At 38.0% G+C, this 25,756-nt stretch overlaps 1 protein-coding gene across 1 annotated transcript in view; it reads right to left on the reverse strand.

Annotated features, from left to right (window-relative positions):
- ZGRF1 (zinc finger GRF-type containing 1) overlaps window positions 1-25,756 on the reverse strand; it is a 52,045-nt gene that overhangs the window by 9,404 nt on the left and 16,885 nt on the right. The window contains exons 13-29 of the mRNA XM_078852409.1: window positions 24,233-24,889; window positions 22,059-22,229; window positions 21,114-21,298; window positions 20,526-20,713; window positions 18,597-18,736; window positions 16,372-16,518; window positions 12,977-13,091; window positions 11,784-11,797; window positions 11,427-11,669; window positions 10,003-10,162; window positions 8,423-8,500; window positions 7,606-7,753; window positions 6,967-7,094; window positions 5,947-6,070; window positions 5,011-5,187; window positions 4,725-4,859; window positions 1,261-1,522 (exon numbers count right to left, since the gene is read on the reverse strand). Of these exons, the coding sequence (XP_078708535.1) occupies window positions 1,261-1,522; window positions 4,725-4,859; window positions 5,011-5,187; window positions 5,947-6,070; window positions 6,967-7,094; window positions 7,606-7,753; window positions 8,423-8,500; window positions 10,003-10,162; window positions 11,427-11,669; window positions 11,784-11,797; window positions 12,977-13,091; window positions 16,372-16,518; window positions 18,597-18,736; window positions 20,526-20,713; window positions 21,114-21,298; window positions 22,059-22,229; window positions 24,233-24,889 (3,072 nt within the window). The remainder of the gene's footprint in view (window positions 1-1,260; window positions 1,523-4,724; window positions 4,860-5,010; window positions 5,188-5,946; window positions 6,071-6,966; window positions 7,095-7,605; window positions 7,754-8,422; window positions 8,501-10,002; window positions 10,163-11,426; window positions 11,670-11,783; window positions 11,798-12,976; window positions 13,092-16,371; window positions 16,519-18,596; window positions 18,737-20,525; window positions 20,714-21,113; window positions 21,299-22,058; window positions 22,230-24,232; window positions 24,890-25,756) is intronic.

The following is a 25,756-nucleotide window of genomic DNA, read 5'->3' on the forward strand; positions in this document are numbered from 1 at the left end:
AAGAGGTAGTTTTATTCCTGTTTTTTTGTAACTGTGAAGCTGAGTCCAGAGGGGAGTCCTCTGTGTTTTAAATCTTTTTATTATCCCGTAAAGTTACCTTCCATGCTGATTTTGCAGGTGTGATTTTTTTACTTTATAATAAAGCTCGTCTTTTAAGAACCTGATTGATTTTAGTGTCCTAAAGATAGAGGGTTTGATCTGTGCTTACATTGTAACCAATTGGTTGGTATATTATTCTCAAGCCTCTCCAGGAAAGGGGGTGAAGGGACTTGGGGGGATATTTTGGGGGAACAGGGACTCCAAGTGACCCTTTCCTGAATTTTTGTGTAAAATCACTTGGTGGTGGCAGCAATACTGTCCAAGGACAAGGAAAGGAATGTGTGTCGGGGAAGTTTTTAACCTAAGCTGTAGAATATAAGCTTAGGGGGTCTTTCATGCAGGTCCCCACATCTGTACCCCAGAGTTCAGAGTGGGGCGGGAACCCTGACAGCAGTCATTTCCCAAGGAACTGGAGTAGACTCTGGGGTAGGAAGCTCCCTTTTCATCACTAAAACTTTTTTTCAAAATCTACAGCTAGGGAATTAGAGGGAAGACAGGAAATATAACCAAAGAGGAAAGCTGCAAGTTTTAGCTCTAATTATGCTGCTTGTTGTGTTGGAGGGGAGAAGAGCCTTAGTTGTCAAAAGGAGAGATTTCAGTGAGTGAGGAGGGAAGATGGACAAGAGGAAGTCCCTGTATTGATAAGAGAGAGCTAAGTGGAGGGACTGATGGCTAAAAGGTCAAATTCAACAGGTGCATAGGGCTGAGGTTTGAACTGCAGAGTCTGTAAGGACTTCAGGCCCCTACCCATATTGTACCTTGTGCTGGGTTTCAGCTGTGCAACCACAGGCCCTGGGGGTTGCCTGGTGTTGGGCAGTTTGGTGGACCTCACTTCTTGAGGATTTCACTTCCTCTTTTCACCTCACTTGACTGAGTGATGTGATTGTTACAGGGGTAGAGAAGACCAATGAGAAGATGGGAGCTGCTCCATTAGAGGAGCTGGCTGTTAATACTTTTTTTTGACTTGTTGGCTACCTGCTGATATCAGGAAAAGAAAGAGCAGCCTCATACCTGCAAACTGATTACAGGCTGCTAAGCATAAATAACTGTTTGCAGATACACTGCAGACATTTAAATAAGGTGCAATACAGTTTTATTACAGCCAGAAAAAAACTATACCAATTAAGAGGTGGTTTTAAAATTAAAAATATTAATTTTTACCTTCACAGTGGTGAATTACGCGTCCCCATAGTTTGTTCTTACGCAAACAGGCCAGATTTCCCACAATCAACAAATGCCTCTTTCCTCTTGTCAGAGCAACATTCATTCTATTTTCTGAGTCTATGAACCCAACTTGTTTTGTTCTCACACACGACAAAACAATGATTTCCTTTTCTGCTCCTTGGAATGCATCTACAGTAGACACTTGGATGGCTTTAATCTCAAGAGCATCTGAGTGTACAGCACTAAGTAAATTATAAATCTGTGGACAAAAGAAGTTGATGAAGAGTCATTGGTTTATAAATATACTAGTTACATAGTCACACTCATTCATGTCTCCAATAAAAATACTGCTGAGGAGTCTGAGTCTACTCACATTAAACGAACTAGCAACTCTATTGATTATATATTACAGGAGTACCTCCATCAAGTGCTAACACAAAATTTTGCATTGAGTCTATCCTGACACAACATCCATATGTCTAATGAGGGACAGCATTCCTTCCTGGCAACCAGACAGCCCAACATAAGACTTTGAGGACAGAGTGACAGGTACATATCACATACAACTCCTCATTTGCTAAATAGAGAGCACCATGTTAGACACAATGATTCCATTCCTGGCATACATAATCAATTCACAATGGGCTTCCCATCCATTAGTTAAAATTAGAGAGGTTCTGATGTATTATCAGTCAGTTTTCTATAATGCTGATTACACTTGGGGGAGGGAATGAACCAAATTTCTGAGGCAGTGAATCTCAGCTGTATGAATTAACACAATCCTTCTGAGTTGTTTATTAGCAAAGTTATGCAAATTTATGTAAATATGTTTAACAGCAAAGTAAATGCCAACTTTGGTCTATCTATGATCAAATGTTGTTTAGCGCTCCTTCCTCACTATTGAGTCCACCAGGAAAAAAAAATCCAGATTGCTCAGTTCAAAGACACACTGTTTATAACAAGATATATTCTTTTGGAAGAAACAACTATATAAACATTACCATTTTTAATAAAGAATAGAAACTTACATTATGAAGAAAAATACTTTATTGCAATTTCTTAAGAACAGCCATACAGGGTCAGTATCCTGTCCCCTGAGAGCTGCTTTAGAGGGAATGAACAGAACTGGGCAATTTCAGTTGTCCAGTCCCAGCTTCTGGCAGGTGGAGGTTTGGAACACTCAAAGAATGGGGTTGGGTCCCTGACCATCTCAGCTAATAGCCACTGATGGACCTATCCTCCATGAACTTTTCTAATTCTTTTTTGAACCCAGTTATACTTATGGCCATCACAACATCCCCTGGCAATAAAGTTCCACAGGCTGACGGTGTGAAGAAGTATTTCCTTTTGTTTTACACTTACTGTTTATTATTTGAATCAAGTGATCCCTAGTTGTTGTGTTATGTGAAGGGGTAAATAACACTTTTCCTGTAACTTTCTCCACACCACTCATGATTTTATAGACCTCTATCACTTCCTGCTTTAGTCATCTCTTTTCTAAGATGAACAGTGACAGTCTCTTTAATCTCTCCTCATAGGAAAGCTGTTCCATACCCCGATCACTTTTGTTACCCTTCTCTGTACTTTTTCCAATTCTTTTTAATGAGACAGGGTGCCCAGAACTGCACACTGTATTCAACGTGTGGGCATACAATGGATTTAGATATTGGTATCATGATCGTTTCTGTTTTATTACTTATCCCTTTCCTAATGGTTTCTAGCATTGTTAGCTTTTTTGACTGCTGCTGCACACTGAATAGATGTTTTCAGAGAACTATCCACAATGACTCCAAGATCTTTCTTGAGTGCCAACAGCTAATTTAGACCCCATCATTTTGTATGCGTCGTTGGATTATTTTTTCCAATGTAAATTACTTTGCACTTATCAACATTGAATTCCATCTGCCATTTTGTGGCCCAGTCACTCAGTGTTATGAGATCCCTTTGTAACGCTTCAGTGTTTTTGGACTTAACTGTTTTGAGTAGTTTTGTATTGTCTGCAAATTTTGCCACCTCACTGTTCATCCCCTTTTCTCCTTTCATTTATTGATATGTTGAATAGCACAGGTCCCAGTACAGATCGTTGGGGGAACCCTGCTATTTACCTCTCTCCACTGTGAAAACTGACCATTTATTCCTACCCTTTGTTTCCTATCTTTTAACCAGTAACTGATCTATGACAGGACCTTCCCTCTTATCCCATGATTGCTTAGTTTACTTAAGAGCCTTTGGTGAGGGCCTTGCCAAAGGTTTTCTGTGTATTATATCCACTGGATCACCATTGTCCACATGCTTGTTGACACACTAAAATAATTCTAATAGACTGGGGCATAATTTCCCTTTAGAAAAGCAGTGTTGACTTTTTCCCAACACATTGTGGTCATCTGTGTGTCTGATAATTCTGTTCTTTACTATAGTTTTAACCCCATTTGCCTGGTACTGAAATTAGGCTTAACAGCCTGTCATGCTTACCTCTGGAGCCGGTTTTAAAAATCGCCATTATATTAGTCATTCCGCAATTTCATATTTGAGTTCCTTCAGAACTCTTGGGTGAATACCATCTGGTTCTGGTGATTTATTACTGCTGAATTTATAAATTTGTTCCAAAACCTCCTCAATCTGGGACAGTTCCTCAGATTTGTCACCTAAAAAGAATGGCTCTGGTGTGTGGATCTCCCCCACACCCTCTGCAGTGAAGACTCATGCAAAGAATTCAATTAGCTTCTCCATAAGTCTTCCTTGAGTGCTCCTTCAGCATCTCAATCATCCAGGGGCCCCCACTGACTGTTTAGTAGGCTTCTGATGTACTTTAGGACTAAATCAGAAATTGCCTCTTCCCTTGTGGGCTTCAGGACAAACTATTCCAAGAAACAGTCATTTATGTTGTCTGAAATTTTATCTCTGCATCTATTCCTGAGATAACATATCCAGTCAATATGAGGATAGTTGAAAACCCTAATTATTTCTGAGTTTTCTGCCTTTGTAGCTTCTCTAATCTCCCTTAGCATTTCACAATCACTGTCACCATCCTGGTCAGGTGGTCGCTAGTATATTCCTACTGTTATACTCTTATTGTTCAAACATGGAATTCCTATCCAGAGAGATTCTCTGGTGTAGTCTGATTCATTGAGAAGTTTTATTATATTTGCGTTAATGCTTTCTTTCACTTATAGTGCCACTCCCCTACGTGCGCAACTTACTCTGTCATTCCATATATTTTTATCTCGTGCTATTACTGTGTGCCAGTGATTATCCTCATTCCACCATGTTTCTGTGACGCCTATTATATCAATATTCTCATTTACTGCCAGGCACTTTAGGTCACCGATCCTAGTATTTAAACTTCTAGCAGTTGTATATAAGCACTTGTACATTTTATCAATATTCAGTTGCTTGCCCTCATGTATTACATTTAAATGGGACTCATTTACGGTTGACTGTTCATCACTTCTTGTACATACCTTATACATCTGTGACTTATATAGTGTAATCACCCCAATTATGGATCCGTCTATTCCACTTGCAATCAGAGACTGGATAAGCTTGATTATAAAAGAAACTTCTGCCATATTATAAAAGCTATTATCTCTTTCAATCTGGAGATGGGAAAGAGATTTCAAATTATGCTCTGCTGAAAGGCTATTTAAAAAAACATTTAGCCATCCAAGGATAATGCAAAAACCCTAACAAGTAAAATCCCAAACCAAGATATCTATTGACTACTTTTGAAGTTATTTAAAAACCTACCTGCTCTGTCCCATTAACATTAAAGAAACATAGTGTTGGAAGCCAATCCAATAGTGGACTTCTGTCCATCTCTGAAATGCCATCCAACAGATTTCCTTCATAGAACAGATCATTGACTACAGCACTAATAGCAGGGTGACAGCGATACTGTGTCCTAAGAAAGACTGCATCATGTCCCTAAAGAAATGCAACACAAAAAATATGAAGAAAATGTAAATAGTTGCTAATCACTGGGAAATTGCTTAATAATTTATATCAATCAAGCAACTAATAGAAAAGAGTTATTTAGATCAGTGGTCCCCAACCTTTTTTGCTCGTGCGCCCCCCCCACATTTATCTGGTCTGTGTCCCCCCAGAAGCCAGAGTTGGGGGCCTGGAGCAGGACCAGAGCCGTGGTGGGAGCTGGGGCTAGGGCCAGGAGCAGAGCTGGGGGCAGCGTGGAGCTGGGTGGCGCTCCCTTACCACTCCCGCGTGGGGGCTGACCCGGGCCTCCCCACGCACCATCCCCAAATGTCCTCCCTAGGGGACATGCCCCACAGTTTGGGGATCACTGACTTACTCTATAGTAAAAAACAAATAGAGATTAAACTATTAAGATCCAGTTGTGTCCCTGGATACATTCCTGAAGCTCTCACTGATGTTTATGGAAACTGTACCTGCATAACTGAGGACAGAAGCTGGCAAGTATACTGTAATTCACTCCCATTTTATTCACGCACATGATGTTTTCAAGCTTCTATGAGGGGTTCAATTATTGATAAGTAATACTTACAGAAAAAAAAATCTGGATAAAACGACAAAAAATCACTCTCCTACTAAGATGCATTTAGATTAACTGCCTCAGAGAACACGGGAGTGAAATCCTGGCACCACTAAATTCAACAGGGCCTGGATTTCATCCCATATCTTTTAAAAGATGTGTTTAGCAGCACATACCATCAAGCAAAGCCGGTCAAAGAGAGTCTGCTCCAATCCATTATCATGAGCACCTTCAGACCCTGGAATAATTGGTGGAAGCTGCTTAGGGTCTCCAACTAGAATCAGCTTTTCACACTCAAACCTGCAATCAGTATTCCAATGAAAATCCAAAACACAAACTCTAATTGTTGTTAGTACTGTAATTAATTCATTTTACAATGTGGTTCACTTTATAATTAGCAGTTTGCTTTGTACTGGGCTCCTCTTCTATTAACCCCTTGTGACAGAGTGAACTGTCACATGGGAGAAAAAACAAAAACAAAAAAAAACCCAACCCCACAAGCAGGTGACTCCAATTAACCTCTTAGGGGCTGCTAAGAGTGGGAGGGGTCTGGGCCAATATAAATCAGACATAGCTCATTCCAAGGGAAGTGAGAAGGAGAGGTAATATCCAAGAAGACTGAGATGCTGAAGGAGGCAAAACAGTGTCAGAAAGGGGAAGGGGAAGAAAACAAAATCACCTGGGCGAAAATGTTCCCAGTTTAGGAACAGTTGGGCACAGGCTGGGGCTTGCCTCCCTAGGAAACCTTGGACTTGCCTGAGAGAAGATAATTCATGGGAAATGGGGCTAAAGACTTTGGGTGTAGATGACGGTAAACTCAATAGTGATACACCTCTTTTAAAAGTACTCCCACATTCTCTCTAGTATCTTTTTTCTCCCCCCACCTCTTCTGTGATGGTGAGATCATCCTGGCCCCCCAGGCAATGGCTTAGTGACATGTGGAATTCGGGGCTTAGCTGGCCAAGTCATATTCATGATTAAATTCCTGGAGCTTTTAAGAATCCACCAATTCACACACCTCCTTTGTCAACTGAATTAAATGGGTGTCCACTTAATGCATACTAGTCCAGACTTTGTTTTCTTGATGAGTGCAAATTAATTATGTTCTTAAAATACCAAAGTGTGATCGTTATTTAAAGTTGTCAGTATTAGCTAAAAGTCATTGCTAAACCGAAATCTAAACAGTTGATTTGTACCTTGCAATGGGAAGGAGAGAAACAGGTTCTGTCATCTGACTGCACTCATCCAGTACCACCACAGGAAACTTAAGGTCATTCATGGAAGGGAATGGGCAGGCAGCACAGGTTGCTCCAACCACTCTCACCTTTGTGATGGGGTGTGTGGGGAAGAGATTTAATAACCTACACAAATACATTGCTACTGATTCCATGATAGCATAAGTTACATAATTAAATTTCCATCTCTCTAGGCATTTCTAGTATACCCATCACTGTGGTATACAGACACCAAAGACTGAAGTTCAACTTCTATAACATCTGGTACACATGCTTCTTCAAAGCTGCATTAACAGTTTTGCCCCCTCCCCCACAATTAAATATTTTATATTACATTTAAGGTTCCAGCGGACACCTCTTATCTTGTGATTCCCTTTCTTTAATACATTTAAAGTAGAACTCAATCATACAACCTTCATTTACTAAAGTATTTTGGAAAAAAACTTGTCAGGGTCTAGAATATATCTCATTCTATACGAGTATAAGGCTTTGGCAGCATCAGACATCAGAGGGGACTGCCAGTTTATACATGCTTGGCCTCTCAAGTAAAGACTTCTAAACTGTTTATTCTCTCTTCTTTCAATCAGTGTGTTTAAGTACCTGTTGCAGAATAGCTTTATTGGTTCCCAGCTTATGATGATCAATACTCTTCCTCACATATATTTTTTCTGCTGGAGTTAAATCTTTTTTCATCAAGGCAAGCAGTTCTTTTAATTGTTCATTTTCACTTCCAGAGCCTGCATGTAAGCTTTAAAAATATTTTGAAATGAGTTATGAATATTGAATATAACTGCTTTTAGCACTCAAATACAGGAAGTATATAAAATAGTTATATTCACTACTTCAGTATGATTGATTTAGTTAATGTTTGTAAATCTTCACAATACCCATGTGAGATATGTTTGTTTCTTCCATTATACAATGGAGAGAATCTTACCTAAGTCATGAGTGCCCAAAGCCACGTAGCAAGTTAGCTGCAGTCTGGATTAGAACTGAGGAGCTTGTTTTTCATTCTTATGCAGGCATGTTTATATATGATATCTGAGTGTAACACTCAGCTGGCGATTCTGAGTAATTGAACACTTTTCCAAGCTCTTTAAGTTCATACTATGCTTTGTTAACTTAAATTGCACAGAAAATGCTATCTAGATCACTTCTGCTTAAATCATACCAACTTTTAAACAGATGTCTAAAACCCAAACCATTTTAGATCAACACAGCCATATAAGACTGTTTGATTACAAACTATAAGCCATTACCACTATTACATTTTCTGTAAAATCAACTGCTCTGCAAGAGATGTTGAAAGACACATTAAAATCATATTTCCATAGCCTTCACAGCCATCACCTTACAGTACCACTTACTACTATCAATCATGTGATCTATTCAGTCCTCTGAAGATCTTAAGCCTTACCTGTAAGGAAGAACTGGCTTGGCAATTTTTCTAACACTTCCAACTCTGATAAAGTCCTCAAATCCAAGATCCAGTAGACTTTGAAAAAAGATGCAAGACACTTATTGTAGAAATGGAACAAAATGCAAAACTTGCATGGAAAATGACTACTCTTAACAGTGACAGATAATCAAAACACAAACTTTTTTACAGCCAATTTATCATGTGAAGTAAAGCCATGTACTACAAAACATGCACTGGTCATTTATTTTGACAAGAGTAGATTAATGTTGATTAAATTTCTCTCAGTGATACTTGATACTTTTGTAATAGTCCTCCCAAAAGCACTCCTCACCTGCATTTTGTTCCTTACTCCTTATCCCTCCTTTCATCCCCATCACTTGCTTCCACAAGCTGCACTAAACCTTAACCTCTCCAACTTCCTTCCCATGCTGGCTCCTCTTGTTGATCCTCTCAATCCCACATTCATGCTCACTTCCTTCTAATACTCATCATTGCTGATGATGTCTCTTTTTAACCCTGTCCCCTTTTATTTCTGACTTGTTCTCCTCTTGTCTTCACACCTACCACCTAACTTCATTCATTCTCTTCTCCCTCTTCTTCCCAACTCTTTTACTCCCCTTTTAGGAGCACTTGCTCCACTTAGCAACAACACGGACTTGGTACACAACTCTTAATATTCTGCTACCTATTTATGTTTGACATCACACAACCTGGCTGTTTTCCTGCATCCATATCTGCCCTCTCCTGCAGTGACCTTGCCTTCTCACACGCTTTGTGTGCTAGATGCTGCTGCTCTCTCCTTTCTATTGTTTCCAGCCCCACGCTCTCACAGGGTCACTTCCTTTTGAAGTCTGTTGTGTAACTTCCCCACCTGACTTTAGGTTGCAGTGAATCATTCTTTGACTCTGGATGGTTTTCCCTTTTCCTCAGTCCCCTTGTCTTATTCTTCGTGACTTCAATACTCATACTGACTTCCCCACTTATCCGAAAGCCTCTTGCTGCTCCCACTTCCTGCTGATTTGGTCACTCATTTGACCTGGTGTTCACCATGAATTGTTTACACTCTACCTCTTCTCATCTCCAAATCACCTCTCTCTGACCATCAACTCATCTTTCAGCATCACTCCCTCTGCCTCTTGAGACTCCCAATCCATTAGCCACTCTGGGCCAATAATAAAGGCATAGTGCTTCCTGAAGCTCCCAGAGCACAGGGGAGCTTCAGGTATGGCTGCTGTGCCACACCCCAGGAGGGTGCAATGTGCCTCTCCTCCATGACTGACCATCTGCTGGAAGTTAGTTTAAACTTAGCCTTGCACAGTTAACACTGCTGGACTTACACAGTCCTTGAGCTCAGGTGAGCTGCTCTGGGGAGGAGCAAGAGCCATTACAAGAGAAGAGAAGGACACAGTCTAGCCCAAAGGGTCTATACTGGAAAAAGTAACACAATTAAGTCTAACAGGGCAGATGTGCCACTATAATACATACAGACATACAAACATACACACAGACAAAAAGAAATGTCATTTGCTACCTATGTAGCAAAGAGTCTATAATCTTTTTAATTCAATGTTCCTTACCCAAGAAGTACCCTGTCAACAGCAACGTTAGTGGAAGAAGCAATCAGAAGTTTCCATGGGGTTGGTCTTGAGCCTTCAGCTGCTTCACTGTTTTCAAATAACTGTACCAGAAACAAGACCACAACAGACAGCAAATAGCTCTTTCCAGCTCCAAAAACACCTAGTTTTGGGAGAAATTTTGGGAGAAAACCCAAGGTTACAAATGAATAATTTCAAGGAAACATAATTTTATATTTATTGAAATTAGTTCTTCAAGTATTATGGCTTGATTTTTCTCAGTACTTCCTTTGGAAGCAGACAGCTACCTGAACAACCAATAGTTGTGGGGAATCTTGTGGACCTACAATTTGCATTAATTATCTGGAATGTTTAGAAAAAGAAAAGGCTTGAAAGTTGCTAAGGCAGGAATCCCCTCAGAAGCAAATGCAAAGTGACTGTCCACAAGGTGTGTATTATGCCCCGAGGGACAGCATGCAGATGTTTAGAAAGGAGAAGAGAACGGTGACATGGGTTACTCTACAACTGGAATAATAAATTATAAAACAGATGCATGTGCTGACAGCATAACACAATTTTTTTAAAAATAGGCAGCTTGATCCAAACATTATTATAAATGTATTTATTTTAATAGGACCCAACACTAAGAGATGTGCCTCCCAATACAGATTAAAAATAAGATCTCTGAACTAAGGAGTTTACAAACTGTTTGGATACAATACAATGAGAGGGCAAAAAGACTGTAGGGAAAAGGAGATGATCAAGGACAAAGACAGCAGCAAGCAGGTTCTGTGGTTATTTAGCAAGGCCAGTATACAGCACGATGGAGCAAAAATCACTTTTTATATTAGATTGATTGAATGATTAAGCGAAAGAAACAAATCCCGACTCTGCAATTGGATCTGCTAGAATGGAACCCAGAGTTCATGCAAAGTCCTACAGAATTTAGTGGGATCCTCCAAGGGCACAGGTGACTGTGCTGATAATCCTGAAATGGAATCAAAGCCTTAATCAGCATGTTTCCTGTAGGCCTCATGGAAGAAGTGGATCTTCAAGAAAGATTTGCAAGAGGAGAGGGCAGTAGTTTTGTAAACCAGCTGAAGAAAGACATTCCATGTATATGGGCTTCCAGTAACTTCCACTTGGTTCACTTTGAGATTAACCAGCATTAAACTGGGCATAAGGATATCCTGCACTATGGAGTATTGCAAATGGAGTGGAGCCTATGATAACTGTACAGTCTATTATGTTAGCATTTAAAGAATTTAGACATGAATATTCCACTAACAATAGCATCACGTCAACTTGTATTCTTACACAGATCAAGTCATCTAGCATCTCTTTGGGTGCTTGTGTGTACAATAAAGGGGCTCAAAGGATCAGGCAAAAATAAGGGCTGTAATTTCATGATTTTATTTGCTTTCTACCATGTATGATTGTGATAGGGAAGGCCTGTTTTTCCATTTCTGCATCATTTTCAGGTGATGCCATCATCTGAGCTATCTGAATCAGTGCTGAAGCTTGATCTGGGTTCAGCTGGAATATCTGGATCATCTTTCTGGCCAATCCCAGTGTTACTTCTGGACTGAGAAGTCCACACATCATTGTGCTCTTGGTATTTAAAGCTGGCGGAATAAATTTTCTTTTGTTGACTCTGTTAGCATGTTCAACTCTGAAAGGCCTAAGAAACACAAGAGTTGACAGATCAGTAAATTCAGACCATTTGCAACGCAATGCATCTATACGTAACTTATAAACACATGATTTTAGGTGTGCGTGCATACATGTAAAATTGCTGCTCTAAGGGGAGGGAATCAAAGTGTACTGTAGTTTTGACTTACTTTCACCAGATTTTCAAGTAAAAATGGAGAAAATATTTTCACTTTCATCTCTGTATATTTAAATATAATCCCAAATTCATACATTATTTTTCTGAACTTCCTTCTATTTTGAAATATAGTAAATCTGTATATGGCTGCCAAATATTTTCATATTCTGTTACAAATAATCTAAATACCAATTTGGTTTAAAAAACCCACTGTCCTATTTGTTTTTTTTAAATAAACCATACCCTCACTGCTTATCTGGGTCAAAGATTTCTGTTTGCTAAACATAATCTCACCAAGTTTTAAAAGTTACTGGTATGCTTATCAATACAAGCCACCTCCTGAGTCTAGTGTTATGGCTGTTAGATTGGCTCTCTTTCCTCCCCGCCCCTCCACCTCTTCTTTCCCACCAGGGAATATATATTTTAAATCTAATCTTCCTGTGATTTCTTAGTCCTGCATGTTTTTTCTGACACTTCTCTCGAGTGAAGGATAGTTATTTGAAATTTGTGGCAAACAAGTTTGCATATCTATGCATTTGTACTGTACATGTGGTTTATAAGTTTATTATTAAAGGTCTATATTTCTATATGGTTAAACAAGTCATTATACATGTGAATGATAACTTTAATGACATCATTGCAATTATCTTATACACTTAACAATTACTTTGTGACTACTCAAGAATATTTTTTACCCTTGGCATGAATTTGTTCCTATGTTACAAATGTAGGGAGGAAATACTGGAAGATTAATTAACGGAATATAAAGGTTGTTCCCATTAAATTAGTATGGTTACTGACTTTGACATTAAACTTGTATTATAAAGTTTCACAATCCAGAAATCATTAAGAAGTCTAATATTAATCTCCAAGTTACAAGAGGTGGGGCACAGGTGTATGTAAATCTAAACAAATACTTCAAACCCTTGAATGAGATTTAAGCAAGGAATTACTTGCATCATAAATTAATGAAAACTGAAGTGTGTCATTAGGTGCTAACTATACTTGATTTATAGTGCCACATTTTCCAGCTTTTTTTTTCACACTTACTTTTTGTCCAGAAAACACAAATGAAAGCTTGCTTGTTCCTGTCACATCTATATAACACACATGAGACTGTGTGCAAGCACAGAGGTTACTTATACTTACATTTCTAGTAGGTACTTCATTAGTGGTAGAGTAGCTGGATTGAAGTACTCCAGCATATTTCTCAAAGTTGTGAGCTCAGTACCAGCATTACAAACCAGCAAGGCATAAACAATCACTGGAAAGATTACAAAGCAGGTTACAAAGTGTAATCAGCCACAGAAAACAGTCTAGTAATTTATTTCTAATGTTGAGTAAATAACTTTCCCTGTTGTAATGGAAGCCAAACTGAGGACTTTACAATGTCTAACCTATGATTCTAGAGCAAAAGATCAATGAGAATGTCCTTTAAGCCCATTATTTTGAGGGATTTCTAGTTCTGGCATGAAAATCCTTCAGGGATGGAAACCTGGATACAAAATCTCAGCATTTCCTCTAATATTTTAAGGAAATTATTTCATTGTCTATGGAGTTTAGGAGATGAACTTTTAAAGTATTATTTGTTCATCAATAAACCAGCTTCATTTCCATTTTGTAAATCTCTTACAGGTGGAGTTTTCTTTCAAAGCATGAATTACAATACATAGCCTGCCTGCCTTATGTTGATTTTATCTAGTACTGTTCTTAGCCCTTTGTTTTACCCCTCAAGAATTAAAATTTATCATACATAGCCTGCAATCTTTGGTCAGCTAAATAGCTCGTTCTTTTTAGAATGTGGTGGCAGTGTTTGTGCAGAACAATTAAACTCAGGGTATATCTCTACCACAGTTAGACACCTGCAGCTGGCCTGTGCCAGGTGACTCATGCTCATGGGGCTCGGACTAAGTGGCTGTCCAACTGCAGCGTTGATGTTTGGGCTACGGCTGGAACTCAGGCTCTAGGCCCCTGCGAGGTGTGAGGGTCCCAGCCAAGCCTAAACTGCAATTAAACAGCCCCTTAGCTCAAGTCAACTGGCACGGGCCAGCCATGGTGTCTAATTGCAGTGTAGACATATCCTTAGTTTGCAGATTATTTTTAGTGCCTACCTTACTACTATAGACTCAATCTGAGGTGTATTTTACAAACTATGCAATGAAAAACTTTACCCAACGAAAACTACAATAAAATGATGGGAAGATAACAGAAACAAAAGTTCATATTTAAGCATCTTCCAATGTCTTCTGACAGTAGCCCACACAAGACCTGAAAGTTGTTCTATTTTTCTGCAGTAATGAATGCTGCAATTAAAGTCACAACACCTATTTTTACTTTAGTCTTTCTGCAGTCTTAAATGATGGAAAAACATTTTGTGTTTGGTTTCAGCTCAAAAGTGTTTAAGAACTAGAAAATTCATTAAGCTTTTCTGAATTAGCCAAATGGGAAGGAAGAACTACTTTTTATTATAGGAAAATGTAAACGTTGTTGCATATGGATAATATAAAAATAGCTAAACCTTAACATTTCAAGTTTATGTAGCTAGACCTCCATGAAGAAAAATTTGTTTTTTAAATCTAGTGTCTTACAATAACATTATGGGCTATTTAAAAGTCTCTTTAGACATGCTTAATCAGGACCGGCTCTATGCACCAGCAAAGCAAGCACATGCTTGGGGCGGCACAATTCCAGGGGCAGCATTCCGGCCACCCTTTTTTTTTTCTTTTCTTTTTCTTGGGCAGTTGCGCTCTTAGAGCTTGGGGAGGCAAATCTTTTCCTTGGGGCAGCAAAAATCCTAGAGCCGGCCCTGTGCTTAATTTAACATCTCCATTAGGGTTTTCAGCTTTGTAATTGACCAAAGTAGTATGAAATAGCCCTATTTCAATGCCACAGATAGGGTTTTTTCTCGTTTTAAAATCTAAAAGGAAAATAAATGTGAAACCTTATACCAAGACATTAAAATTGCAAAGCTAGACACAATAGTCAGGGAATGGAAGAGTTAAGGGCCCGATCCTGTGGTTCTCACTCCAGGCAAAACTCCCATTGAATTCTGGGTGCCTGGCTATGATAGAAATGTTTGCTTGGCCACATTGCACATATGTACAGTGATATTTCTTCTTAATCTTCAGTCTATTAAATGAGTAACTTGGTATATAAAGCATGTGCAGTGTACCTGTGTTAACAAAGCTATTGAAAACATAACTCTTGAATTCTTTGTATTTGTGTAAACTCTTAAAGTTGTATCAAAATAGCGTCAACAGGTGTAGGCCTCTATCCTGCTCCATAAAGAACATACGCTGCACTACAAAGAGTTCCTACTTACTTCCTCCTTGGCTTATTTGTAACTCCAGCAACCAAAAACCATAATCCTCAACATAAGCTTTCCCCCGTGTTTGGCTGTTCCTTGCGTTTCTCTGTAGGACCGCCTCTGCTCTAGCACCCACTTCCCTCTGGTCAAGGAATGCTCCAAACCCTCTAGTATCACTTTCCAAAATGACAGGTTTCAGAGTAACAGCCGTGTTAGTCTGTATTCGCAAAAAGAAAAGGAGTACTTGCGGCACCTTAGAGACTAACCAATTTATTTGAGCATAAGCTTATGCTCAAATAAATTGGTTAGTCTCTAAGGTGCCACAAGTACTACTTTCCAAAATACCACCACAAAATATAACAAACTGATAAGGAGTGGGTCTAAATGAGGCTGGGGTGGAGGGGAGAAGAACAAAACTAAAAGAAGGAAGATGGCACTAATTTACTTTTGAAATATTTGGCAAATAATAAATGTCACTGTGTCACAAAACAACTCCAACTCTCTCTCTACTGGCAGTGTTCACTTTCCGAAACATTTACAAAAATAACTCAAAACTGAAAGTCCTTTAAAAATTTATCCAACTTTATTTTTCTGAACATTCCAAACACTTTGATTTTTAAGGTGTACCAGGGTGTGGGAATATAACAACACAGGAAGGAAGATCAGCTGAGCCACAGAATAGATTACAAGAAAAGGAGGACTTGTGGCACCTTAGAGACTAACAAATTTATTTGAGCATAAGCTTTCGTGAGCTACAGCTCACTTCATCGATGAAGTGAGCTGTAGCTCACGAAAGCTTATGCTCAAATAAATTTGTTAGTCTCTAAGGTGCCACAAGTCCTCCTTTTCTTTTTGCGGACACAGACTAACACGGCTGCTACTCTGAAACCTGTCAGAATAGATTAAATAATTCCAAACTTTATTATGTAAAAATACATTTTACCTAGCAAGTTCTTAAAACACTAATGACATACTTCCTCAGTTGTAACTGGTGAGATAATCACTGTCTACCACTTTGCCTTATGGGCCCTTAACTTCTTCAGCTGCTCATTGCTCAACCAGTAAGGAATTGTTTAAATGATTGACCTGAAAATAATACTTTGCACAGTTGGATAATCAAAAAATAATTCATAATAACGTTTGAGAAATAGTCACCCTATTCCTCATTCCTACTCAGATACTTCTCATAAGTATTGGTCTATTAATGTATTAAACAATTCTTTGGGATAAAACTTACTATTTGAGCACCAATTTGAGGGATAATAGCCTTTAAGAGGCAATAATTCAACTTCATTGCTAGATGATGGTCCAAAGAAAGCACTACATGCAATGAAAGTGTCCAGGGATTCAAAGTATAGAGTCTTTGAAACAACCCAAAGGTCATCTGTCAAAACAATAGATCAATTTATTTCACTCAAGTTTCTGCTATTGCAGGCTTTTAAAAAAACTTAACATTCATTATTTTGCAAATTAAGCCATTAATACTCTTTAAAATAAAGAGGGGAAGGTAGTACAAAATTTAAAAGATTTGTTGGTACACTCATTTGAAAGGGAGTCATCAGATAATTCATAAGCTTCTTAATACCTTCTTTACTTACCATGAATTACAGTAAGCATACAACTAATGTACTAAAGGTTTTTCCCTATGGTAACTAGTATCAAGTGACTTCCGACTAATCTAAAACATTTTTTAATGCTTTTCACGCTATTTGGATTTCAGACAAATTGTTTAAAAGAACAGTAATCATTGCCAGCCACTAAACCAGATTACAATTATACTTAGCAGCTATTTTGCTAAAGAACAGTAAAACGCTAAACACAAAAAATCCTCTTCACACTAGATTCTGATACCTTTAGGCTATGTCTATGCTGTGCACCTTACAATGGTGCAGCTGTGTCACTGCAGCTACACTGCTGTAAGGTGCGCTGTGTAGCCACTTCTTATCCACAGGAAAGAGCTCTCCCAGTGACACAATAAAACCACCTCCAGCGAGGGACAGGCACTCCCGCCAACGAAGTGCTGTCCACACTGGTGCTTTTCATCATTAAAACTTTTGTCACACCCCTGAGCGACAAAAGTTTTAACAACGAAAGTGTCAGTGTAGACATAGCCTCGGTAATGTTGGATAATACTTTAGTCCACATGTAATCCCAATGAGGTATAACTTCGTAAGTAAGGTGCTACTCATCATGGTTTAGGTTGTCAAAATCTGGTCCTTAGTTTTGTATGGTAGACCAACATTTTCCTCTGCTCCCTTAAAGGGTACTGTGCTGGCAGAAAAGAGTGATGCAGGATGAAGCCGGCAAAAGCTCTATAAATTCTTTGCCATACATTATGAGAGTAAAATGTAATTACATTCTCAATTTGCCATATAATGGAGAACATAGAAAGGGGGATTATGAATTGTGTTAAAAGTCAAGTTTTCTGAACTGTGCAGGAATAGGCACATAGTTGCCCACACTCAGTTCTGGCACAAAGTACTTCAAGGTGTGCAAGTCAGAGGTTTGTCCACACAGAGTTTCAGTATCTCTCTGTAAATGCAAACCTACACTTCAGAGTACTGATGTACCTAGTGTGCGCAGAGGCAAATGTGCATGTACGCTTCTGAATTGTCCTATAGTTATATTCTACCTTTCAATTAGAAAAATCTCAAAGTGCATAAATTATGTAGATATGAGAATCACCTCATCTACCACTGAAGTGCAGCCACTTGAGTGGAATGCAGTAGCTGTCAAACAGGGGAATACAACACTAAATTTAAATCAAGACGTGAAAAATACCTTTTCCAAATGAAACTGCAGAGAACTTTAGGTAGGCAGGATGTAATTATCAAAAATGGAATATGATTGTAGCACTAGGGCAGACAACTTCCTTGATCTTGTGAAAAGTTCTTTAATGACCACAGTGGTCAAGAACCTTGGGGTTTTTTGTGTTTTTTTTTTTAATTAAACGTCTACATTGACAGTTCCTCTAGCAGAACACTAATCCCTAACACGGCAATGGGTCACTAGGTCAGAACCAGTTCAGAGAGAAGAGTGATACCTATTGAATAACCTACACTAATTTCTATGACCTGAGCTTTTCTTAAAGGCTCTCCATTCAAATACTGACCATTCCTGACTCTACATAGCTTGCTAAATCTAACAAAATCACAGGCCAAGGTGGCATGTCTGTAGACCATAAATACTATAAAATCACATAAGCTTATATTAAATATTTTTACTTTGTACAACATTCACTTTCTATTTTTCTGAACATGGTTTTCAATGTTCATGATTACAAAAGCAAAAGCTGACAATACATCTAGCTACCTTTCTAAAATCAGAACTAAGCATCATTGCTTGCCAGGATTGATGGATCTGAGGTTTTTCTCTTCTGTGATAAATGCTTTAGAAGATCACTTTAGAGACAAAACAGGAACCTGTATTAGACCTGACACTGAGATACTCAGATTCACTTACCTTTGCTGTACACAGAGGAGTATTCCTTTCTGCTCAATTTAAGATATAACTTGCTTTTAGAATCCCCATCAAATCTGTCATTTGCAATCATTGATTTCTTTAGCTTACTACAATGTTTTCTTCGTACATCAAAGGCTCTTCTGTTTTTTTTTTTAAAAAATCATATTACTTCGAGAGTCAGCATGTAATCTAAGCAAAAACCTGGCAGATTTCTGATTCACAATAAGAAACAAATCAGTCTTGTCAAATAACAGCAAAAATATGAAAAGATTTTAATGATTTTTTCAGTCTTTTCTCTCCTTTGAAGAGTTTATGAAACATTTATACCTACTAAGAAATACTTTCTTACCTTCCCACCTACTTAACCAGGCAAGAAATGGGAATGTAAAACATTTTTCCCCTTTGCTATTAGTTGTGTAGCTGAATATGAAAGCATTAACTTCGAGAACACAAACATTTAGTGTTTAAATTTGTTTTCCTCTGCTATACTACTTCAGTAGCAAGGAACGCATGACATATTAAGCCTAATTTTTAGAGCTGTTTGGAAAACTTTAAACATTTTGCAATTTCTACAAAAATGGAAAATATTTTTCACTTAAAATGGTTTGTTTCAAGACTAGCCTTACTAATTTTCTATTCATTATCAAACCTATACATTTTACCTGTAGAGTAACCATGAACTTCCTGAGCAGCTGCCTCTGCTGCTGCCCATAAATTGCAGCAGCAGCAGCAGCAGCATGAAACTTTGACAATTGCCTGCAGGATTTTAAATGGATTGCTGTGAAAGCACTAGAGTTGGCTGTCTGCTAATTCAGAAAACACCATAGAGTCATTTTTTACCTTCAGTTAACATCAGGAAGTTTATCTCCAAAGCCAGGAGGACTAGTTTTCGGTTGTTTTTTTTTTTTGTTTGTTTTTAAATTGACAGTGTGAGGTCTGCAAAAACGTATGGCTTAGACCCCCACAACTTCTTAGGGAAAGTTTCACATTCACCACTGGCAAATGGCCAGGTGGAGTTTCAAATGGTAATGACTTTTAGTTACTACCAAGCTGGGCCACAATGAACTTACTGTTCTGAAAACGAAAAGCTCAATATACCACTATTAGTCACCCAGTCAACACTGGGAATTCTTATCTGGTGAAGAGGCTGCAGCAAGTTGCTGGCTAGTGAATTATCCCATTTTAATCACTTTAATGGAGAGAGCACTTGTAGAGGAGCTGTTAAATAGAAAATGCAATAAACTGAGGTGGAATTTTACTTGTCCCACCATAGTCACACTGCTAGGGCAAAGATCTGGGATTCAGGCAATTCACACCTTTATTGCTACACTTTGTTGTAGATTCATGTTAACATTCAGAAGTTTTTCTTTGCTACCTCTCTACTCCTACTCAAGCTGCCCTGTTTATGCATCCCTGATGCAGCTCTTCTGGCCATAGCATACCACTGAGAGCTCTGTTCAGCTGATTATCCACCACAGCCCCCAAAGATGGAAGCTTAAATTCTGGAGAAACTGAATGGTAAGCATGCTTACCAAAGAACATTTCCAATTTGGCTTTATTGAGTGGATTTTTGTCAAATCCTGCTCAACAGAATGTATTTATGGGAAAAGTTACACAAATGGTAACAAACAACAATCAGAAGGGGCTTAAATGATTTATCAGATAGCAGGTACGCAATAACATTTTCACAAGACTGATGAAGAAAGCAAAGTCCTGATACTGACAGTATCTTTCTCAGTCTGAACTTCTGAAAATTTCCCCACAGAATCATTATCTCATTAGAAAAGACGGTGAACGCGGGCTAGATTCTCTGCTGGTATAATTCCACTGAGGTTAATGGGATTACAGCAGCAGAACATTTATACCTGGGTATTTACAAATGTTAACTCTTATAGTGCCATATGAAGTATATTTTGTACTCCACTATACCTCACCAAAAGCTGGCATTGCTCATAGATAGAAATCTTTTGACATCTGAGGTAAGCTCCAATACTCTTTATATCATGAAGCACTAGACTGGGTCTGGATTTTAGCTGTCCCGGGTTCACTTCTTCTATCCACTTGAAAAACTTACACTGGTCAGCTTTTGGGGCATCACAGGTATAAAAAAGGCGACCCTAGAACAAAGATAAGTCATCCAAATTTTATTTTGAAAATGAAAATCTGTAAATTTGCTAGCCCATATTGCATGCTATTCATATAAGAGAACAAATCTGCTTTTTCAGTATGCTCCATAAACCTGCTGGAAAACCAAGCAGCTTCGCAGAATACTCATTTCTGTAATTGTGTACTAACTGTGTTTCACCACTATCCACAGAATCTGATATTTAGCAAATTTATAGATTTAGAAACTCAAGTCTCAACTTAACTACATATGTGTGTAAATAAAATGTTTATAGAAAAAGATGTATTAATAATTAAATTGATACTAACACTGATCTTCACAATATTGTAATCCATTTTAATTTGTAAGTGTTAACAGAATATAATCTAAGTACCATAAAAAAGAAACAGCACCTTATTTTGACCTTCTTTTTTAACCATAACAAGCTTTGCTGGATGCTTGTGATTGCAAAGTGGAACACAGTTTTCCTTCCTTTCCTCTTGACCATCTTTCACTGAAGTGCAAAATGATGTGTTCACTTTGGAAAGAGCCTTGTGTAGCCTTTGTGACAGCTCAAAAAGCAATATGTTTAATTGCTCTTTACATAAAAAAGAGAAGGGGGGATTAAGATTACCGTTAAATAATACTTGTGTACATAAATTAAGTAAACAAATGCATCTAAATTTGTTACTATCAACCTCAAATCTAGAAGGCCAATTTTTTCAAAGGTGTAAACCTGACGTCTAAATATGATACCATCTTCTGAGTGTGAACAATTAGAAATTTAGTTCCAACTACCTTATTTCCACAAGTCCCATTTAGGTGTGTAAATTGAAGGATTTACATATTAAAATGATTGCACTTGAAAAAAGTTAAGTACAAATTTTGATGTGGGACTTAAGTGGTATGTGGGCCTTGGGCTAGACAACAGCACAGAGGTGAATTTCGCCCTTAGTCTGGTTTTTTTTGAAAAATTGGATAAAAACAGCAATCAGTTTGAACCCACTGTTGTCAGAGTAACTAAGACACAGTCAAATCAGATAGAAGTTACTGTTCCCCACCATGAAAACGCACTACTTTGAGCAAAGCTACATATATCACGACATGGCATATGACGTTCTTTAAATAAATGGTCAAGGAGTGAAGAGGCAGAGGAGCCTAATAGTCACAACAATAACTAAGTATATGTCAGAATTAAGGTGTGTGGCCAGGAGAGGCAGTCGGGTGCCCAAACAGATAGAAATCTAATATTAACATAACATGGATATCACTTCTTCACTTTGTGAAATTTTAGAAATAAATTAATAGGTTGTAATTTTTTTTTATTTATTATAGTTTCCAACAGATGTCAGCCGTACCTGTCAAAGCAGCTGTAAAGATCTGTTTGTAATGAACATAAGACTGAAACACAGTAGGTATATATGTCTGTCTTTTAGGAAGATTAGTACATTTTACTTTATCCCCACTCGGAAAAGACAGCTCAGAGATAGATATATCCTGCAAAGTAACAAAATGAGGCATTAAAAAGCCTTGCCAAACCCTGATTCTCCCTTATTCTTTTTATAAAATAAGTAATCCCGAATGGGAGGAATTTTGATTCCTAACTGATATGCAAAAGTGGTCCGATTCACCTTCCGTGGGACTACCCATGTGTGTAAAGATAAGCACATACAAGTTTGCAGTACTGGGGCTTTGGACAGCACTTTACACAGTACTACCATGTTCACTTCCAGTATGCTAAACAAAGTGAAGTTCACCCCTGTACTGAGGGCCTGTACAAAGTCTATGCACAATCTAAGTGCTATTTTGAGAGCTTTAGTGGAAGTGAGGCATAGGCATGGTACAGTTCTTAGCACAGAGATGAATTCCACTCAATCCATGACAAGTACAATTTCTGCACTACAGCAAAACTAGTTTCACTTCTACAGTTCAGAAGACTTTTCGGCATTTCATTGTGCATATACCTTATTATCTGGGGGCTGAAATATGGCCTGCCAGGTTTGTACTTGGAAACAAATATTTTCACCAGTTCTCAAACATCTATTTTCTTGATCTGTAAACTGTAAGACTTTTGTTTTTGGTCCCCCTCCTCCCCAATTCAATCCACTTTTCACTTGTTTTAGACACTGCTTTTTGTTCCGAACTCAAACATCTCTATTTGTATTTCTCAAGAAGTTCTTAGTTTATTATACATGACTCCTAATTGGTTTGCTTTTAATGCTAAAATGGATGAGAACTCATGAAAATTAACTACTGCATTTTGAAATAATACTTTTCAAGCCTTAATATTCTCACTTCTGTGAGCAGTCTATATTAATAACCATAACCCCCAAGCTATAACTATGAAATATTAACTTTAAATCACACAAAAAAATTATTTTTATCTTTCACATTTTCCTATTTTCCCCAATGTTCCTCCCTCCTTCTGCCACTGCTGTGTCAAAGGCAGGAAGAAAATGACTAATTATACGGGGGAACGATGAAACTTACTATGCATTTGACTGTATTATGTAGATAAAGTACCCAAACCTTGTTTTAAACAGATGGAATCTTACATTTGTAGTAACCTTAGCTGTCACTTACTACAGTAGTAGGTAAAGTGTGACTTTTTTTAAGTTGACTGTCACTAAAGATTGCAAAAGCATGAAATCAGCCATTATAGTCTATCAAGTTAATTTCCCCCCTCAAAACATTAACTTCTTTAACAAACAAACTAAAAATGGCTCTTTTCTCTGAAGAAAACATGAATTTAAAAATAAATTTGAAGGGGAACAAAACCTAGAAAAATTGGAGACAATTTTCATAAAAACCACCTGAAATGTACCTATAAGTCTTCTCTGTGCAAAAGTCATATGTTCATGCACAAGGAAATACAGGTACAGCTAAATATCATTTGCCTATAGAATTATGTATTTCCACCTGGTATGTGTGTGCTTGCTACAAACATGTTTTCACTCAGAATAGCCAATTTTTGAAAGTGGCCTTGCCAATTCTGGACAAGACCATAACACCACAAATGGCTTCTTGTCATCCCCCGGCATCAAAATTCAGAGCGTACAAGTCTATATCTGGCAGTGGATTAGCCAGGAGTTCGTCATAAAACAGTTATCAGAATAAAAATGTTTGTACCATAAACTGTCTTTGTGCAGCAGCTAAAGATATAGAAAATAGTTCAATATTTAGCTCTAATATCCCAAAGGAGATCAGACAAATGCAGTTAGAATGCTCAGTAAAATGTTTTTCTATCAACAATAAACATATCACACCATTCAGCCTTGCAAGTTTTTACATGCCAGGACTTTTTTTAAACATAAGTAACATGTCCTTGATCTTTTCTTCATCAAAAGTGTGGATAAGTAGGTGTGTTTTTTGTGCTTAGAATGGTGAACTTTCATGACTATTTTGCAAGGATGTTTTTGATAAGACCTGCTCCAGATAGTACAGCCAGACATGCATCGCCAGTGGATCAAACATGTAGTAAGTGTACACAGTCTGCTTGAATAGTTACACACCTGGGTGCCTCCTATTACACCACGGTGAGTCAGCTGACCTAACACCTTTTGTGCTTCTTCAGCAATAGGAATCTGGTTTAAGTGCAGAGAAAGTATCTTCCCTTCTGAAACAGAATCTTGGCTGCTAAAATTTCGGCCGTGTTTACCAAGTATGCCTTTTATCATTTGCAGATGCATAGAGTCTGGAAGGCTTTTATTCATGGCATCACTCTGACTCTCTCTAGTGTCAGCAAGTGGCATTCCAAAGACATTGTCAGCACAGAAGTAATCAGTCACTTTCACATCTTCTCTGTTTTGAGTTATCAAATCACATTGAGCCGTGTTTTGATATTTCAGCCACTTGCTTTGTCTGTTTTGTGAAGTTGCATTAGAAAACACTGGCTGTATAAACTCCCTTTGTCTTTCTTCCAAGCACTCTACAGGCACAGAAGTTTCATACTTCTTGTCCTCAGGCCCAAAAGCACAGACAGGAAATGATGCTGACTTGTCATAAAAGTTGACTGTTGGAGAACCAAAGGATTGCTGGACTTCCTCACAGTCAATTACACCTGAATAATAAACTTCTGAGTCAGGAATCTCCTCAGTGGCAGGAACAGTGATAAGTGGCATTCTTGTTCTAAGTGTGGACGGGAGTCTTGAGAGGTTGCCATCTCCTGAACAGAAAGACTCCTCTATTCCTATAAGGCAAATATGTCTTTAGCAACCTGCTGCACCAATCCTTCAGACACCATATTAATTTTAAAGACACACAGAATAAGCAAAGTATTCCAATTTCCTCATGCATCTTGACTTTATCATGTCTGTCGTCATTTCAAATGTGATTCTTACATAATTTAAATTCCTATTTTCAAATAAAAATTTAGAGGAGTTGCACTTAAGAACTATATTCCCTAAAAATTGTTTCAGTACTCAAGCAGGATAGCCTCTACTACTGCAGTTACTAATAAATATTTGGAACTGATGGCTGGGTCAGCAGCATGCTTTCAAAAAACATTATAGATTGCAGCTTTAACATTTGCAAGAAATAAAACAATACCACAAAGTTACTATTGTCCCATGTGAAAAATAAGGTTCTGGAATTACAAGAATCCTTTTGCCCAAATTCAATATGAGAAGAAATAGTCCAGGTATTAATATAGTCACTAAAAGTAGGTTCAGTGGAAGAAAATTTAAAAGCCAGCAAATAAAAAAATTACTAAGAGTGAAAGCTTGGCTTTCAGCTTTTTTTTTTTTTTAAATGCCTTATTATAAAAGGCATTTGATTTGTTGCAGTTTCTTACTGGAGGAAATACTCCAGGGAAAAAACAGAGTACATCATTGCTCTAATTAACTTACCCAGGCCAGCGAGATATTTTAGATAATTGCTATTTACAACTTTACAAAAACATACATGAGACCTGAAACAAATGACAGTTGAAGGAGCTTGGCATTTGCCAGGAAGCACTCAGAACATTTCAGGATCTAGACCCAAGCATATAGTAGCAGGTTTATGCAATGGAATTTATTCTGTGTCACAGAACTTCAAAGCTCTGCAGGCAAAAGTA

The sequence above is a fragment of the Lepidochelys kempii genome, chromosome 4 (genome assembly GCF_965140285.1).
Source record: "Lepidochelys kempii isolate rLepKem1 chromosome 4, rLepKem1.hap1, whole genome shotgun sequence".
In the NCBI taxonomy this organism is placed as follows: domain Eukaryota; kingdom Metazoa; phylum Chordata; order Testudines; family Cheloniidae; genus Lepidochelys; species Lepidochelys kempii.